Source organism: Erithacus rubecula, assembly GCF_903797595.1.
Source record: "Erithacus rubecula genome assembly, chromosome: 10".
NCBI lineage: Eukaryota > Metazoa > Chordata > Aves > Passeriformes > Muscicapidae > Erithacus > Erithacus rubecula.
The window spans coordinates 16,713,372-16,728,570 of record NC_136662.1 but is presented as its reverse complement, the minus strand read 5'-3'; the positions used below and the strand labels follow the sequence as shown (position 1 = coordinate 16,728,570).

Here is a 15,199-nt window from a genome sequence, read left to right as displayed (position 1 = left end):
CCAGAGGACCCCAATGGGAACAGGATTCTGAGGAGTGCCCACCACAGCTGAAGATCATTGGGGACTCACATCCTGTTCCTCAGTGCTGTCAGCAGGGCAGAGCTGGGTCCCCACCAACACTCTTCTGGACCCTGTTGTTGCGTGATCTTTATTGTCCATAAGGCAGAGCTGACACCTTTGAAGGGCCACTGCAGAGCTGGAGGCTGTGCACAGCCAACACTGTCTCTTTGCACCTGCCAGGGTGGCCCCATCCCATGCCAGCAGCACAGCTCACAACCCCTGGCACCACTTCAGGCCCAGAGCACGCCGAGAGCTGCAGGGCAGGCAGCTGCTGTGCTGCTGCTTCCTCCTCTCGCCAAAAGCTTGAGCATTTGTGTCTGTGGGCTTAGGCAGTAGGCTGGCACCTGAGGGAGGCCCTCTCCTGCCTGCTCTGCTGCCAGCACCCTGCTGCTGCTTGTCCTTGGGGGCCATCCCAGCGTGTCCCCAGCAGTGCGGGGCTGTTAGTGGCTGGCGCCATGCCAGGGAGGGATGGCACAGTCCTGCTGCAGGAGAGGCACTGTTGGGAAGGGTCACTGCCACGTGGCTGGAGCGGGACGAGCAGCCCCCTGTCCCCGCAGCACTGTTCCAGCAGGCTGGGGCCAGCGCTGCCTCACGCCTCCTCGGCCGTGGCATCGATCCCCGCGTAGGTGAAGTTCTCAAACAGGGCCATGTTCACGTAGGCCTGTGGGGGAACCCCAGTTAGGAACCTGTTGTGGGCATGTCCACATCTACCTCCCAGCTCTACTAGCACACTCCCAGGCACTGTGCCCTGTTGTCTCCCTGCACCCAAAAAGCGATGGTGGGGTTAAATTAACCCTACAGCTGCTGGCTGTCTGGTCCTAGAGCCCAAGGAATGCTCCAGCATGTGGGAAAGCTGCCCAGTGGGAATCCCTCTCACTGAGCCGCTACCACTCACCTTCCTGGCCTCCAGCATGCGGATGAGCTGCATGGAGATCTGCGCGAAGGGAGGGCGCTCGTAGGGGCGGTCGCGCCAGCACTGCCGCATCAGCTCGTACCTGGGGGCGGAGAGTCGGGGAAGCTCAGTGCGCACAGCGGGACAGGGGACAGAAAAGCGCTTGGTGGGAGATGGGGGAAGCAGGCAGGAGACTAAAGCCCAGGAAAGCTGTTTGGGTGTGGGACCCCAGCCCATCCCTCAGCCACAGTGCAGAGGCAACCAGGCCCAAATGCTGGTGTGAGCCCTATGGGACACTGGTTACGTGGGCGCCACCACCAGCCCAGGCTCTGCCCACTTACACCTCATCGTCACAGTTGCGCGGCTTCTCCATGCGGTATCCCTGGGGAAGCTTCTCATAGAGCTCGGCACACGTCATCCCGCAGTACGGTGTCCCCCCTACAGCCAGAGACACGCAGGGGCTGAGGAGGTGGCAGTCCCTAGGGTGTTCCCCCAGGGCTCCAGGAAAACCAGACCTACAGGGACCTGAGTGAAGGCAGGGCACAGAGAAGAGCCTTACCTAAGCTGACAATCTCCCAGAGCAGGACACCGAATGACCACCTGAAACGGGAGGAGCCGAGGCTGTGACAGAGTGCCCAGCTGTGCCCTGCTGACAGGCACAGGGCAAAGCCCAGGGTGGAACAGACAGCCAGGTCTTGGGCTGAGCTAGCAGCTCTACCCTCCTTTGCAGCACCCAGAGCAATAGCATTGGCTCTCTGACTGTGCCAGAGAGAGGTGGAGGCAGCCACAGCCATGCCCCAGGCTGGTACCCCCGCCTGCAGCACTTACACATCGCTCTTGGTGGTGTACACGCTGTAGTTGAGGGACTCGATGGCCATCCAGCGAACTGGCAAACGGCCCTGGGGAAAGAGAGAGCCATCATCAGGGCTGGGGGGGTGCCCCCTGGGTGGAAGACAGCCAGTCCTGCCATGGTGAGTTGGTTACATTGATGGTGGGCATTCTTCCCACCACAATAGTGTAGGCCTCATGGAGATGTTTCACTTGTGGCTCACCATTGTCTTCTTTACATAGACCTCCTCCCCTCTGGAGAGGCCAAAGTCAGCAATTTTGGAGGCCAGGTTTTCTCCCACCAGAATGTTTCTTGCTGCCAGGTCCCTGTGAATGAACTGAAAGGGAAGAGCAGTTAGCAGAAGCTACACGCTCTCTCCTGCTAGCCCCAGGGACCTCATGCCTCCATGAGGAACCCCCAGGCCTCAGGGAAAGGGTGATCTGAGGGGATGTACCTGCTTCTCACTCAGGTACTGCATCCCCTTGGCCACATCTGAAGCAAACTGGAGGAGCTGCTGGGATGTGAGGGTGGAGGCAGTGCCGTGCTCCTTGGCAAAGGCTGGGTCTGTCTCCAAGACTCGGCTTTTGCGGAGGAAGTCAAGGAGGTTTCCATATGGAGCATACTCAATGGCAATGTACAGGTAGCCTGGGGGACAGGAGGAGGTTGTGTTACTGGGAGTCTCCCCAGCAAAAAGGAGCAGACAGGTGGGCAGATACTGTGGGGCTGGCCCTCACCCTTGTTCTCACAGGCACCCAGCAAGTTGATGATGTTGGGGTGATGGCCCAGTTTGCACAGCACCTCCAGCTCCCCGGCAAAGTCCCGATGGTCGTTCTCTGAAGCAAACTCTGGAAGCAAAGAAGGGATGAACACCTCAGGCCTACATGACCTTTCCTCTGCTTCTCTGCAAATGACTCCTGATGCTCCCCAGTACAAGCATGGCTCCAGGACACAGCTGCAGCACTCAGCCCGCCCTGCCTGCCTCCCCCAAAACTCACCTTTCAGCATCTTGATGGCTGCATTCATTTTCAGGCCGTCCTTTTTGATCATGGCCCTGATTACCTGCCCGAAGTTGCCCTCCCCGATCATGTCCTCAAACTTGATGTCTTCCCACTCCAGGATGGGGTAGCTGAGGGGCTCAGGCTGTGGCTTGGGCCGGCGTGTCAGGGTCAGTGTTCCCGAGTTGAACTGCAGGATGGTCTCTTCCCCCTGGCAGATGGAAGTGGGTGAGGTTAGAGGCACCGGGCACCTCTCTGCCCATGCGGCAGTCCCAGCAGGACAGGAGTCATGGGCAAGGTGGGCTCCGCACCCTCTCCGTGTGGAAGTGAGGTCTGGCTGCATCCGGACTGGAGGCTATGGAACGTGACCTGGATCGGGCTGGGACGAGGGGAGCAGGGGACACGGTCCTGGTGGGGCAGGCGGCACTCACCGAGCCAGACTGGTACGTAAAGGTGCGGCGCCGGTGGAAAAAATTCTTCTTGATGAGGAAAAGTGCCAGGAGAGCAAAGAGGATGGTGAAGCAAGTGACGGACACAGAGCCAACAATGGCCAAGAGCAGCTGCTGGTCTGTTCCTGCCTGCTCAGTGCTCTGGCTGCCCAGGCTGGGCGGCACGCTCAGCACTCCTGCCAAAAGGAGGGACGGAGGGTTGTGGTCCATGGTCAAGCCCTGCCTGGCCTGCACTAGTGGTCAACCACCATGACAGCACCCAGACCCCCAGTGAAGACACCATAACCACATCTTGAGCTCCTGGTGCCACAGTGGCACAGAGGGGGAAGTGTCACAGCTCAGTTCCTGACACTGAACCACTGATTTCTGGACCTGCAACCAGCTTTGGGTCAAGCCATGATCTCCTCCCATGATCTCTGCTCCCTTAGCCCCTTGATTCACATCCCCCTCTGCCCAAGACAGACCCACTCTTTAGCTGCCATGTCATCGTCATGCCACCCCTGCCCCTGTAGGACTAGGAGGAGTGGGTTTTCTTCAGACACCAAGAGTTTTGGTCTGGGGCTGCTACTTCAGAGCCACACTCAAAGGTTAACACAAGCACCCCAATCATTCTTTGCTGATCTAGAATCTGAGTCCAAGCTGCAGAAGAGCTGTGAGCCCTCTGCCTGCTGGGACACCCCTCTCACCGTCCCCGAGGGTCTTGGCTTTCACAGGCTGGCTCCATTCCCCTGGAACATAGGAGTTGGCACGAACACGAAACTGGTAGTTGGTGCTGGCATTGAGGCCCCCAACGATCTTGGTGGTCTCGGCGCCGCTGTCGGTGTCAATCCACTGGGGTTCACTGGTGCCCCCCACCTGCTGCAGCTCCACAATGTACTTGGTGATGCCCCCGTTGGGGTACTCGGGCTCCTGCCAGGAGAGCCTGACCGCGGTGTCTGACACGGGCTCTGCCGAGAGCAACTGCGGGGAGGAGGGCCCTGGGACCAAGAGAGGAGAGTGTCAGTCCCAGAACGGGGCTCCTCGTGCTGCCAGGCTCAGTGCTGCTGTTAGCATTGGACCCTGGGGATGGCAATGGCAGCCAGAGACAGGTCAGCTTTGAGGGACCTTCAGGGACCTCTGGCCCCTGCTTGGAGGAGGTGGAGGTGCTCTCCATGTACCACAGTGAAGCAGGACTGTACCCTCAAATGTTCCAGTCACACAGACCGTCTGAGGTCTAGATACCTGTGTATCAACTAGTTCTTGTGACATTTTATTTCTTCAGGCCTCCCTCACATACTGTGCTCCCATCACCTCCTCTGAGCCCTCTCCTGCCTGCCCACATCCCAAATTCCTAAATCACACAAAGCTCTCACAAGCAGAGAGCAGAGTAAACCTCTCATCACTCAAGCTTGATGCCTACCAGTCTTCTCAATGTGTACCATATGGAGCCAAGCCTCCCCAAAGGTCTTGTGCAAGCCCTTCTGTTTGGTTGCCACAAAGCTTGGCCAGGCTGGTGCTCCATCTCCCCATGGTCTTCCACCTGTTTCAGGGGCTGGGTGTGTGTGTGCCCACAGGTGGGACTGCAGGACTCCCCAGGCCCTAGTGACCACCCAGCAAAATTACTTTGCAGCAGGGTTAAAGCAAACCAAAGGGAAATATTTTTTTCGTACAGAGTATAATTATATTGAGAAACTTGTTGCTACAGGGTATTGTAAAGGCTGCAAGTATAGACAGGTCCATTAGGGTTTGGGCAAGAGTGCAGAGAACAGATCTGTTTATGAGCATCACTCATGATGGCTTGAATGTCATGTTGAGTTTAGGATGTTTCTCAGCCCCTTGGTGCTGGAGGCTGCAGGGTCTAGTGAGGAAAGGAGGGATCATTTTCCCCAAACAACTGTTCATGTCCTATCAGAGATGGGATAAGGAGCAGCCAGACTGGGGGATGGTTGCTTTACAATTATAAGTGATTTATCATTGTAATTCCCTGTTAGAGTTCCCTGCATTCTGCTGGACCCACCTTTGCTGTTGATCATGACCTTATAGGGGTCAGAGGGTGGCCCCAGGCTGGTGCAGTGGTACACCAGCACCTCCAGCATGTACTCCTTGTTAAACTCCAAGTCCCCGATGCGGGCAGAGAGCACAGAGATGGATGTGATGTTTTTCTCAGAGACCAACCGCCTTGCAGAGTCAAAGAGGTGGACAATGAACCCATGTGCTGGCTCTTGGTTGCTTGGCAACTTCCAATTGACGTGAAGCATGTTTTTCTCTTCTATGGACCAGCCTTCAATCACAGGCTTGACTGTGGGCTCTGCAAACAAAAAGGCAGCAAAACATCACAGTGCATCAGCTGTGAGACTTTGCAGGTTCTGTGCTGTGCAGGATCAGGGTCAGGGAGATAGAGGCTCACCGAGGCAGTCAGTCACCATGATGGCTTCAGGACCCTTGCTGCCCTCCCCACCAGCCCCTGGCCGGCTCAGCTGCACCTTGACAATGTAGGCAGTCACTGGTCGGAGGTTCATGAGCGTGATGTTCTCGCTATTGTCCACTGTTGGCCAAGAGGACATGTCAAAACCATCATCCACAGTCTGCCCTGCCACTGCCATCCTCTTCAACATCACCATGAGGGGCCTGCTATGGACACATCTCCCCACTCCAAATCTCATCCTCCCACACAGGTTCTATCTGTGTCCCAGCCCTGCAGACACATACCCACAATGGATGACCATGCTGAATTGTCATCCTTGGGCTTGTAGAAGAGCTTGATGGAGGTGATGGGTCCATCACCAGAGAAGCTGTCCACAGGTGACACCACGAGCTGGCGACTCTGCTTGGCCAACAGCCGGGGGGCACTCAAGGGCACTGGTGGCACTTGGGGGGAAGAAGGGAATAACACTGGTGGGACTGAGAGCAATAAGGAGCAGAGCATGGATACACATACCACCTCTTGGCTTCTTTCAGCTTTGTCAGCAAAGTCTTTTATAATCACCCAAACCTGTCTGCTGGCACTGCAGCCCACAATGGGAGGCACCCAGTGTGGTGCAGGGCTGGTATTGCCACACCATGCTGGCAGCCTCCCCCAGCAACCCTGGCTCATGCCACCACGCTCTCCTCACCTCGGATATTGACCTTGACTTTCCGGCTGTCCTGGCCCCCGGTGGTGGAGACCCGGCACTCCCAGAGCCCCGTGTCTGCCTTGGTCAGGTGCTGCACCTCAAACTCGCAGGTGATCTGCTTCGGCTCGATGATGGTTTTGATGACCTGTGGCACAGAGGGTGCTGTCAGCCCCTCCACTCAGCCCAGGCTCAGCTCCCCATCAGTCTGACACCGCCCAGAAGGCCCAGGTACTCTTGAGGGAGGTGTCAACATGGAGATGGTGGTGGGGCAAGGGCATGGGGCAGTACCTTGAGCACAGTGCCGTCAGCCTTGCGCAGCTCCACGCTGTCCCTGGTGGGCAGTGGGTTGCCAATGGCTACACAGCTGATGATGGGCTCTGAGCCAAGGTTGAACTCCAGCTCTGAGGCCAATTGGATGATCTGGGGGAACCGATCTGGTACACAGAAATCAACATTAGAACTGCCCTGCTCCATCCCAGGCACAAGAAAGCCTGGGACTTTTTCTTGGACCAGATGTGGCCAGACTGTGGTGCCAAGGGATGCTGTGGTCCAGCCCTGTTCCCTATCCCACATGCTGGGCTCAGCAAACCTCTCAGCACAGATAATGCTGGGATGCCAGATCAGATGTTTCCCTTGCAATGTCCTGGTTTCCACAGACTTGGAGGCTATTTCTGCAGGCAAGGGGTCCTGCTGAACTAACCAGCGAGACCAATAGCCAATGGCCCTCCCAGTCACTAGTGAGGAGGGAGCCAGCACACACTTGAGGGATGGAAACCCACCACAGCCCTGTGCCAGTCTCACCTGACTTCTCACAGCGCTGCCCATGCCAGCCTGCGGGGCAGACACAGCCACTGAAGCGGTTGCAGCTGCCTCCGTTTTGGCAGGTGCACTCCAGGGCACAGTCAGGGCCGTAGAATCCTGAGGGACAGGCTGTGGGAAAAGGAGAGCTCACTGGCTGTGGCACAGGACCACAGAGACAGCAAACAGCTGATGCAGGCAGCAGTACTGCTCAGCCTATGCTGACCCTCAGATGTGAAAAGGTTTGCAGAGGTGCTGCTGGAGAGCAGCTGGGCCCTGGAGGAAGCCCAGGGTGGGTGGGAGAGCTGATGGACACTCATGTCCCTGTACCTTGGTCGCAGCGGGAGCCACTCCAGCCTGAGGCGCAGGAGCAGCCATAGGGGTCGAGCAGACAGAAGCTCAGCCCCCGGCAGCCCTGGGCTCTCTGGCACGTCTCCTGGCAGTTGCGGCCAAACTGGCCTTCCTGGCAGGCTGGAAAAAGAAGCATGGTCTGCCTTCACCCACCATCCATCCATCCATGCACTTACAGCTTGTGCATGACACAGAGCTGGCTCAGGTGCCCCAAACCCTGTATCACCACCTCAAGGAGACACAGGACCCATGTGGGTGGCCCAGTTCTGACCTAGAAACAGAGGGCACTGAGGATAGGGAGGCACTGGGGATGAACACAGCATTTCCAGACACAGTGTTCAGGTCTAGGGATGCAAGAGAGCCCCCACAGATTCCCTGGGCACAGCACCCAGTGCTGGGCAGCTGGAACCCACCTCTCTCACAGCGGGTGCCCATGAACCCTGGAGGGCAGATGCATTCACCAACGTGGTCATGGCAGATGCCACCGTTCAAACAGTCTGGGCAGTCCTTCTCACAGGATGGTCCCCATTTCTTTGCAGGGCAGGCTGCAGAGAGAGCAGAGGGGGCCAGAGTGTCACCTGCCACAGAGCAGAGTACAGCTGTCCCCATTGCCCAGGCAGCCAGGGCAGCTCACCTCTCACGATGAGGCGGTAGAAGGCACTCCACAGAGGGCTGTCCCCCATGAATGTGGCACTGTAGACACCATTTTCATTGACACTGACATTGGGGAGTGTCAGGACAACGTGGTCATCCTGCACCTCGCCCCGGTCTGTGGTCTGGTAGTAGGTGCCTGCAAGGGGACAGAGGGTTATCTGTGATCTCCTGTTCTCCCTGGACCAGTGCCAGGCACTGGCTGGGAACAGCTCCAGCCCTGTGTCTGCTCCTAGAGCTACTTGCCATTTCTTTTCCACATAACATCTGTCTCCTTCCTCTTGAGGATCCTGGCAGAGAAGGTGGCCGCCTCGGCAACATTCACAGACTGTGTGGCCTTCACTGGGAAGAGGTGGGCTGCAGAGGAGGAGGAGGCACAGGTTGCACAGCAGTCACCCCCAAGGGCACTCACACCCAAGGGCAATGCTGACACCTTCAGAACAGTCACACCAGGATACACCCTGGCACAGGCCCCGCCCACCATATGTTTCTGCTGGAATGTCATGACACATCTCCCTGTCTGCTCTGTGTTGGACCCAGGACCCCCCAAGCCTCTGCAGGGACAGGGCTTCCTTCCTGGTCCCTTCAGCCCCTTCGGCAGACACCAAGGAATAAAATTTGGCACCCTGCCCTCTGACTAGCTCACCATCTGCACAGCATGCTGGTAGCAGCAGTCTGGGCAGGTGACATCTGGAAGAAGTGTGCATGGTGCACCCTGCCTGCTGGTGGCAGGGAAAGCACGGCAGATGAGGGGAATTAAGTGGGCAGGAGGCTGCACTCCAGCCCCCAGAACCAGCATGGTCACAGCTGTTTTCCTGATTCCCCAGGTGCTGGGCCGTGAAGCAGCAACAAGCTCCCAGAGTATTAGTGTGAATCAGCCAGACCCCAGCCTGAGCACAAACAAGGCTATAAATACCTTAAGGCCTGGGAAACCAAGCCCTGGGTGTGCCAGGACAGACACAAAGGAGGACACAGGCGGCTGCTGGCTTTTGCAGCCTGGCAGTTCTCCAGCTCACACACACTAAAAGGAGCCACGCCGGGTTGGAGCTAAAACACATCCAGCCCTGTGTCCTGCCCCTCTGAGGCCAAGGACCAGGAGGAAGCAGCACACGCCGCAGACGCCCAGGGAAGGGCACCGCAGGTCACACTTGGCAGTAATTTCCCAGAATCGCCTCCCCACCTATCCCTCTACTTGGGATCTTTCTTCCCTGCACTTTGAAGCTCACATGGTGGGCTCACAGATATGGCCCTCACTCTGTTTCACTCCACCTCACTCCCTGGTATGAAAAGCAACAATTCCCTGGAGGCGCCCAATTACAAGGTTTTGCATTTGCCTGTCACCCCAACACTGCAGCCCTCCCAGACTGCATCTCTCCCCGTCCCTCTGTCACTCCATAGTGCATTCATCATCTCCCCAGGCAGCTGGGGGACAGCAGCCAGCACGGCTGCTTGTTCAGCTCTTGGCACCCACAGTTGGTGACACAGGTCCACGTAAAGACCTTGTGCCATGCCAGTGGGAACTCCCTCGTGTGGCAAGGACTGCTCCTATTCCTACTCTCCCTTCTTCTAGTCAGCTGTTTACCCATGCAAAGATTTCTCCTGCAGTCCCCTGGGTGCAAAGTTTCTCTCAAAGAACCTTTGAAAGGGAGTTTTCCCAGTTTTCCCCAGGAATCTGATCAGACAGTATCAATTTGGTCTTCCACAGCATTCTCACTGCTGCTGCCCCTACCACTGCAAACTCAGCTGCCTCTTTCTCAGGGGCCACAAAACCACATAATCTGCTCTTTATTACAGTTTCTGCTAATTTGCAGAACTTTAGTTTTCAGTCCTGTAATTCCCTGCCCAGATGCTTTAGGAAGGTCTGGTTTCCCAAGGGCAACAACACAGCATTGCTCACTGCACTCAGCCTAGTGATGTCGTGCTGCTCTGTTCTGCTATTTATCACCTGTCTCCTGCTATCAACGCTGCCATTTTAGACAGATCCCTCAGCAAATTTTCCCAACTTTTCTGTTGTGCACACAGATACAAAAATTTTAAAATGTTGGTTTCCTTAGTTGTTTTTCTGGGTGTCTTTCTGCTCTGGATAGCGTAGAAGATAGTTTATTTAAAGATTTAAACACTTCTGAAATTGCTTCTCAGTATCTCTTTGGTTTGCTTCACTTTGTTTTTTTAGCAATGCTTCCAAAATTTACCAAACCTCCTAAGTTCTTCTCCATGTATGACCTTTTGGGAGCTGCCAGCTTTCCTCTAAGAGCATTCCCCACCCACTGTTTCATTGCCCTGGCCTGCTTTGGTGTGCTCTCAGGCTAAACAGGAGAGATGACACACACCATGCCCCTTCAGTGGGTTCTGTATCCAGCCCTCCTGCAGACATGTACATTTTCCTTAACTAATTCCTGTCGTTTTTTAACTTCTCCTCTAAACAGAGCAGGTTTTTTGGAACTTGTGAAAGAGAAACCTTTTGGCACTTGTAACTGCCACAGGGGCTTGACCCCAGGCACTGACCAGCTTCTCCAAAGCACTATTTTGGCCTGGCTAAGTGGACCCAGGAATGCAGGCTGACTGAAAGCACCCCACCATGGGAAACACTGTCCCAAGGATGGAGCCCCAGAGCCATCACCTCCATCCATGATTTATAAACAAGGACATATGAAGGTGCAGCAATCTCTCTGTGTTCCTCACGCCCCACTGATGCTTGTGCCTCTCACACTGTCTCCATTCTCATCTGCTCTTTTCCTTAGTGCTGCCCTGCTTGCTCAGACCATCCTGCTCTGTTTCCAATAGGACCACTGCCATTTTACAGCCTGTGCCTCTTTACAAGGACAAAAGCTGAGCCCTGCTCCCTGGGGGATGCTTGGGCTCCACCAGCAGTCTCTGTGCCTCAGCTTGGAGACACTCGATCTCCTTGCTGAAGCTGTGTCTTGACACAGGCAGGGAAACTTGTATCCCCTCCTCTTATTCTCAGCAAAAGGTCAACTGTTTTAGCTAGACTTTCTAAAAAAGAGCTAGAAAACATCTTGAGGCAAACATCACAGAAAATTTCCTAATAGTTTTGCAAAGTTTCAAGCATAGGGAGGAAAGGTCTGAGGGGCGTGTGGGACAGTGTTGCCCCATGTGGAATCACTGCTGCTGGTCAGCCCAGGGAGGCCCTTTTGATTTTTATGGCCCAAAACAGGAGTGGCAGATGAGCCCAGCACTGCTCTTGCCTACAGTGCAGTCTGGCAGTGCCTCTCAGCAAGCCCCACTGCTGGAGCAGCAACATGCTGCCCTGGGATGGTGTTTGTCCAGTACCTGGGGAGGCTGCCAAAGATCTGCACCAGCACTACCTCCTCCCCTTGAGCCTGTGGTGGGGGCTTGGGCTGGCACAGCTCCCAAGGGCTGCCCCTGCTCTGGTTAATGATTTCCAGACCCCACAACCTCCTCCAAGGGCACTCAACTTCCTCTTGGACCTTGCCCTTCTCCCAAGCACCATTACGAATTTAGACAACTCTTCCGTGGAGTTCAGCTATGGTCCTCCAGCAGATCATCCCTTCCAACTTCCTTCAATCTCCCTTCCATCTCCACCTCATCATTGCAGGTGCACCCCAAACCTAGCTTATGGGTCACCACCATCTCCCCACCACCCTGGCTCATGCTGGGATTGTAAAGCACAGGACAGGCAGGTTCCCCATGTACCTGACCAGCAGGCAGGGGCCTCCTGCTGGCCCCCAAAGCCCCTCACCATTGTGGCTGTTGTGCACATAGACCACCTGGGCCTGCTCGGTCGGGGTGCGCCCCAGGCAGTAGAGGATCCCCACCAGGTCGGCCTTGGAGAAGCCCCTGGCCTGCACTTGGTTGCTGCGGTTGCGGTAGTTCTGGAAGCCCATTTTGGGGTGCGTCATCACGATCTTGTTCTCCCGCTCGATCTGCAGGTCCCTCACGTCGCGCTCCCCCACGACACAGGAGAGGAAGAAGTCGGAGTGGGACAGGCTCTGCACGTTGGCGATCAGGGTGATGTCCAGGATGGCCCCTGGGGTGAGGGAGCACAAAGGTGTGTCACAGCTGGGCACAGGTATGGCCACACCAGCCCTGCCTCAGGGCCAGATCCTGTCACCCAGATCCCTCCCCCTTTTCAGGACATTTTTGCTACCCCCAACCCAGAAGGTACAGCTGGGGCAAGGTAAGGTGCGTTGCAGACGCGTTGGGATTACACAGTGAGCATCTCTGCTCTCCTTCTGGAGACCCCAGCCGGATCACCTCCCCAACATGAGCAAGCACGCATCAGAACGGGGGTCTTGGGATGCCTCTCCTCCCTCATCAGAGAGAGGGAGCCAGGGGCCTCTGAGGGCTCCAAATGGCTGATCACAAAGGGATATCTCCTCCCTCCCAACCCTGCTCCGATGGCGCCACTGAGCTTCCAGAGCTGCCTCATCCCACAAAACCACCCTGAGGCAGGGGCTGCTCACTTGGGGCAGGTAAAAAGGGACAATTTACCTGTGAGACGTGAGAAGAGAAGTAGAAGATAAATGTGGAGTCCCATATCCTTGGAGCTTGTTCCAAATCTGGCAGAGGTCAGAAAATCCCCAGCATTTCCTGGCTATGGGGGACAGAGCTGGAGGCTGTGGCTGCCTAGGAGCTCCACGTGAGCGGCAGCTCAGGACAGCTGCCTCCTGCCCCTGTCGCCCATCTCTTCTCCATGCTATTACTTGACTTCCAGTGCAGCTGGGACCACCTCCTGTGGTGCATAGCCTGGGCACAGACAGAGAGATTTCCCCGTTTTCTGCTGCAGCAGCTCAGGAGCAGGGTGTGCTGGCCAAGGGACCGCTGGAGTCCCCTGCCTGGTGGCAGCTCTTCCAGGGAAAGGCACCCGCCTACCCCTCCAGGGCTAGGGCTGTGTGCTCAGGATGCCCTGAGCCATGCTGAGCCCCTAGCCCGGGCAGGAGGTGTCCTGATCCTGCTTTTTGTCCAAGGTTCAGAGTGCCTCAAGCCCCAGCCTGCCTGGGCGGCTGCATCCCCATCCCGTCGGTCAGCCCGGTGGCTGATGGCTGTGGGAAGGGCTCTCTGGAGCAGGGAAAGGAAAGGGGCCAAGGGGCCGTGGCTGGCGGCGGCGGCGGAGCCAAATCCTGTTTCCCATGCGGCGTTTCCTGCTCTCCACCCATTGTTTGGAGACGGCCCTGACTCCAGGAGCCGTCGGGAGCAGCCCTGCACAGGCTGTCCCCTGGGGAGTGGCGTGCGGCGAGGCTGAGGCCGCGCACACCTCGGGACACCGCGGGCCTGCCGCCGCCACGAGCTGGGGTGCGAGGCGAGGCCCACCCGGGCTTTGGGGCATGGCCCACCCGGGCTTTGGGGCACGGCCCACCCGGGCTTTGGGGCATGGCCCACCCGGGCTTTGGGGCACGGCCCACCCGGGCTTTGGGGCATAGCCCACCCGGGCTTTGGGGCACGGCCCACCCGGGCTTTGGGGCACGGCCCACCCAGGCTCTGGGCTGTGCCCAGCCCTGACTCATCCTGCAGTATGGGGACACTGCCCAGGTTGAAAGGGGCTGAGCGGGAGCACAGGCAGGGTGCCAACAAGCTGCCCAGCTCACACGGGAGGGTGGCCACTGCCAGGGGAGAAAATCCTCTGTGATGTGGTAAACATGTCTGGGGGGACGTGGAAGCAGGAAAAAGCTCCCGGCTTTCCCTGAGCACTTTCCCACACACTGTGCTGGCATGGGCACAGCATGGCATGGCCTTGCTACAACCCGGCCACCAGCAGGCTCCAGGCTCTTTGCCTGGCAAACAAAAAGCGTTCCCCAGGAAATCACCATAAGCTTCATGCACCAAACCTCACACTGCTTCACAAATCTGACTGTTCCCATGTGAAAGCCAGAGCTGCCAGGGAGTGAGTCTCATGTTTTGATGTGTCCTGAGCCCATGCTGTATCCGGCCAAAAATCTAAAGCACACATGGAGAGGAAAGGGAAATCCATTCATCGCTTCCGACTATTTACAGCGTGCTCTGGGGCCGCGCGGTGCCCATGGCATGCAGAGGGAGGGATGGCAGTGAGCAGGGGCACCCACAGTGCAGCTGCCTGGCCATCCCATGGCAGGAGGGCTGGAGGGCATCTGAAAAGGTGGTACAGCTGCCCTCATTTGCCTGGAAAATGAAGCTGGCTGTAGAGGCCAGGGGGACTCTGTGTGCTTATATGTGCAACTCATTCTGTGCTTCCCTGTCAGCTGTGAGGGACTGCATCACACAGAGCCCAAGTTACAGTGCACTCTGAAATGTCCTCTTTCAGGAGGATCCATTTGAGGATGGGATTATTTACACAGAATTTTTGTGGAATGGGAACCATATGGGGTCATTCTCTGGACCGGGCCATACCCAGGAGATCTCAGGGATCCATTGAGGAATCTGACCCAATGTGATTTGTTCGCCTGTGTTTTTTTCTTGGAGCGCCTGGATAAGAGCTATGCTGTCTGTGCATATTCCTTCAGCTGGTGGTAGGCTATGAAACCTTCCTGGGGAGTTTTGTGGTGATGCCCAGCCAGGACCTTACAGCTCCAGTTTATCTATCTCCAGAGAAGGCACCAGAGAGATAGGCACAGCTGATTATAGCGAAAGGACCTCTCCACACTTGCTCTCCTGCAACATGGAAAGCTCCAGTTGCCCAATCCACAGGACACTGCAAGCACCTGCATGTCTGCTGATTTCATGGACCTCAGCTTTTCTGCTGAATCACAACAGACTAAAAAAAAAAAAGACTGACAAAAATACTACTTTTTGTTAGCAATTGCACATTCTAATGCACAGCACCACATTCCAGGAACCACAATGCACAGATACATTTCCTGATAGGAAATGCAACCGCCCTGCTGATCCACCAATGGACAGGGCTACCTCAGCAACATTTTCTAGCCCTGCTTCTCTGGATGCTTGTTTTATTTTACCTGCTCAGTGGGTCCTAGAGAGACTCTACAAAGCTGGGCTAAGGACTGCTCCCACCAGGCATAGGAACATCCTGGAAGCAGGGTATCCTTGAGCATCCCCAGCCTGCCTGGGCAGCAGAAGCTGCCTGCTGTGTTGGCATCCAGCACATGCCCACAGGATGAAGGACAGGC

The 15,199-nt window shown here is 56.4% G+C and overlaps 1 protein-coding gene across 1 annotated transcript; it reads right to left on the bottom strand.

Annotated features, from left to right (window-relative positions):
• Positions 1-132: 132 nt before the first annotated feature.
• TIE1 (tyrosine kinase with immunoglobulin like and EGF like domains 1) lies at positions 133-13,216 on the bottom strand. The gene is made up of 23 exons (XM_079314518.1): positions 12,591-13,216; positions 11,839-12,126; positions 8,364-8,474; positions 8,101-8,256; positions 7,880-8,011; positions 7,446-7,586; positions 7,119-7,247; positions 6,606-6,751; positions 6,318-6,462; positions 5,914-6,072; positions 5,612-5,749; positions 5,222-5,512; positions 3,912-4,202; positions 3,208-3,401; positions 2,777-2,987; positions 2,516-2,626; positions 2,236-2,426; positions 2,005-2,118; positions 1,781-1,851; positions 1,512-1,552; positions 1,294-1,390; positions 956-1,055; positions 133-721 (listed from the first exon to the last, which is right to left on the bottom strand). Exons 1-23 carry the CDS (start codon positions 12,634-12,636, stop codon positions 650-652), a joined length of 3,375 nt encoding a protein of 1,124 aa, XP_079170644.1. The 5' UTR covers positions 12,637-13,216; the 3' UTR covers positions 133-649.
• Positions 13,217-15,199: the final 1,983 nt, after the last annotated feature.

Excerpts from the sequence above, each read along its gene's own strand:
- TIE1 (XM_079314518.1), bottom strand. The coding sequence starts at position 12,636 with ATGGGACTCCACATTTATCTTCTACTTCTCTTCTCACGTCTCACAG. Across the intron at positions 3,402-3,911 it reads AGCCAAGACCCTCGGGGACG|GAGTGCTGAGCGTGCCGCCC; the intron begins GTGAGAGGGGTG and ends TCCTTTTGGCAG. Across the intron at positions 722-955 it reads GCATGCTGGAGGCCAGGAAG|GCCTACGTGAACATGGCCCT; the intron begins GTGAGTGGTAGC and ends GTTCCCCCACAG.